The following is a 3,457-nucleotide window of genomic DNA, read 5'->3' as shown; positions in this document are numbered from 1 at the left end:
CCAGAAGCTACTGTGGCCCCTGCAAAATGCTGGAAGAACTTGACAAAATGTTTACACGTACATGTAGATAACACATCCCGACCGCAAGTTCACACACACAACACTCTACACACACACAACACACACAACACTCTACACACACACACAACACTCTACACACACACAACACACACTACATACACACACAACTCACACACAACACACACACACTACACACAAAACACACAACACACACAACACTCTACACACACACAACACACACTACACACACACACAACACTCTACACACACACAACACACACTACATACACACACAACTCACACACAACACACACACACTACACACAAAACACACAACACACACAACACTCTACACACACACAACACACACTACACACACACACAACACTCTACACACACACAACACACACTACATACACACACAACTCACACACAACACACACACAACACACACACACACACACACTACACACACACAACACACACACAATACACACAACACTCTACACACTACACACACACACAACACACACAACTCACACACACACTACACACACAACACACACACACACAACACACACACACTACACACACACCCAACACACACACGTAACACACAACTCACACACACCCAACACACACACGTAACACACACACACAACACACACATACACACACACACACTACACAAACACAACACACACACACAAAACACAAACACACACACACACAACACCCACCTTCCACTGGACTCCCAACACATTCCCCACAAGATCCCATGTTGGCCAAAAGATCCTCCACAAAAAACACTGTGCACGTTTTAGTTTTACGCCCCTGTTAACACAATCTAAACCAACAAGGAAATGAACTGCTTTGATCATGTCTGTCAGAGATAGCCCTGCTCATGGTGCGCCGCGGGGGGTTCCTCGACGAGCGCCTTATCATGTCGGGGTCACGAAGGTCAGCTCCCTGTCGCCGCTCTGTCTGGGAAGACTTACTTTTTGGTACTTTTCAACATACAATTTTAGGTGTATCCCCGTATTTATGGTAATTCTCATTTAGTGCACCCAAAGCCCGCATTTCAGCTCTTGAGACTCAAAAAAGAAGGGACGTTGTAACTTGTCTGGTTATTTCGTTAGACTCGCTGGAGTCGGCAATGCTAAATTGTACTTTTTTTTTACAAGCATGAATGAAAAAAAATCAATATTAAAAAAAGGCCTCTACAAAATCTGTCGAACTTTTGGAACATGAACGACATAGCATTGGTGCAGATACTCAGAAAAGATGGTATCTGCGCATATAATAGAAGGCTGTAATTTTGCTCCCCAAAACAAACTTCTCAATATGGGAATTCCATCTCTCTTCTACCGTGAGCCCCCCCCCCAGACGAATCGTCCACTTACATTTTTCATAACCTCGGTCCACTCCCCATGTCCAGCCTGCCAGTCCTTGACCTGTTGCAAGTTGTCCGAGATCCGCACAAAATCATCCGGCTGGAACACTTGGACCTGAGCACCAAACAGACAAAGCAACCTTCAGGCCTGGCAAAGTACACTGGTTCAACTATAGCTGTCAGCTACCTTTGGTAGCGTCGGTACTCTCAGAATCTAAACCGTAAGGTCGTGGGTTCAAATTCCTTCAGGGGCCTGATATTGTGTCACTTGAAAGGCACTTTACACAAATTTCTTGACTTCACCCAGGTGGGAATGGGTACCTGACTACAGACATTGAAATGTCTTGTCTGTTAGTATATTCGTCCTTCAGACTACTTGCGCTGTATGCTTCCCGGGAAGCCGAGAATATTTAGGAACCTTCCATGGTCTGCTGCCGTTCTAATAGTTGCTGACTCCCTCCTGTGTCGAGCCAAATGTTCTAATAGTTGCCGACACCTTCCTGTGTCAAGCCAAATGTTGTAATAGTTGCCGACACCTTCCTGTGTCAAGCCAAATGTTGTAATAGTTGCCGACACCTTCCTGTGTCAAGCCAAATGTGGGCAGCCAATTGTCTACACCATTCTCATACCCCCCAAACCTTTTCACTTACCAATACCATTATGCCAGTAATACATCATCGACAGTACTCACCTTTTTTTGTTTTTGTTCCCAAAATGGCCAGAAGGAAATGAAAGAAAGCAAGCTCTTACTAACAAAGTTTAGCTATTGAGAATCAATCCCATAATTTGGGCCATTCAGAATTTGAAATGAGTCCTTCAATTGACAAACCCCGTACCTTGGTCAGGGCCTCAGAGTGAAAGGTCCATCGGTTGGCACATCCGTCGTACTGTACACGCACGTCGCCCCGGTCCGTGATCCTGTGCACCACGCCCATCTTGTTGATGTACTGTGTACAGGAGTAAGGGGGCACACATGTTACGTGATTACAGAAGAAAAACATGGAAAGTTTGGAGCGGGAAATTATTGATTTTCAATTTCTTCTCTTCCAAATCTAAAAGGCCTTCTAAAAATACTGTCTTTAAATGCTTTAATTTGGATCGCGTTTATTTATTGTTTCTAGAGAAATAAAACAATCCAGAAACTCTGAGCTTTATCTTTCCTGACTTATTGGCTTAAATAATTCAGCTCAACAAAACACTGTAGGAGACATTTGGAACATTTCAAAACTAATAATCTTTGACAGCTGCAGATTCAGAAAATGCCAGTATTTCAGAAAGTTATTGTTTCAAAACCCTGGTTTCCTTATGCCTGCAAACAGATAAACCATAACGACTCTGTTCACATGAGGCATCATTCAGTGTGCCTAGAGACATATCTCTTACATCGGCCATTCTGGGGTTCCAGCCTCCGTGGCCTTCCTGCATCTGCTTGAGGACTTCCATGTCGAGGTTACACCGAACTTTGTCGCCGACCTTGAAGACGCTGGGAGTCACGCCGCCCTGAGCCGCCACAACATCCCCTGGAGACAAAAGCAACAAAGTTGTCACATGACTGATGTCACATGACTGACACAATCAACAAACAAAACATCACATGACTGGCACAATCAACAAACAAAACATCACATGACTGGCACAGCCAACAAACAAAACATCCAAGTTGTCACATGACTGAGGCACTATCAACAAACCAAACATATCAAGCTTCAAGTCCGTCACACGACTATCCCAAACAAACAAAAAATGAAAAAACAGTCCTGAGTCTGCACAAAGCTGTCAGAAACAACAAATCACATTCCAAATTAGAGCCAAAATCGCTCAAGACCGCCACCCATTGCTGAGGAGAAAAATGTCTCTCTCCAACAGGTGGCGGCCTTAAACAGTGCTGTAACAATGGAAGTAACAAACCCAACGGGGGAAATCTGTAACAATGGAAGTAACAAACCCAACGGGGGAAATCTGTAACAATGGAAGGAACAAACCCAACGGGGGAAATCTGTAACAATGGAAGTAACAAACCCAACGGGGGAAATCTGTAACAAT

The 3,457-nt window shown here is 44.2% G+C and overlaps 1 protein-coding gene across 1 annotated transcript in view; it reads right to left on the bottom strand.

Moving 5' to 3' along the window:
* LOC101848795 (E3 ubiquitin-protein ligase MIB2) overlaps positions 1 to 3,457 on the bottom strand; it is a gene marked incomplete at its 3' end in the record, with an annotated part of 25,453 nt that overhangs the window by 2,275 nt on the left and 19,721 nt on the right. The window contains 3 exon segments of the mRNA XM_013090632.2: positions 1,425 to 1,529; positions 2,251 to 2,361; positions 2,798 to 2,934. Of these exon segments, the coding sequence (XP_012946086.1) occupies positions 1,425 to 1,529; positions 2,251 to 2,361; positions 2,798 to 2,934 (353 nt within the window).

This window comes from Aplysia californica, unplaced genomic scaffold, assembly GCF_000002075.1.
Source record: "Aplysia californica isolate F4 #8 unplaced genomic scaffold, AplCal3.0 scaffold01379, whole genome shotgun sequence".
Taxonomy (NCBI): Eukaryota; Metazoa; Mollusca; class Gastropoda; order Aplysiida; family Aplysiidae; genus Aplysia; species Aplysia californica.
The sequence above is the reverse complement of the archived record's forward strand: the minus strand, read 5'-3'. Positions and strand labels throughout refer to the sequence as shown.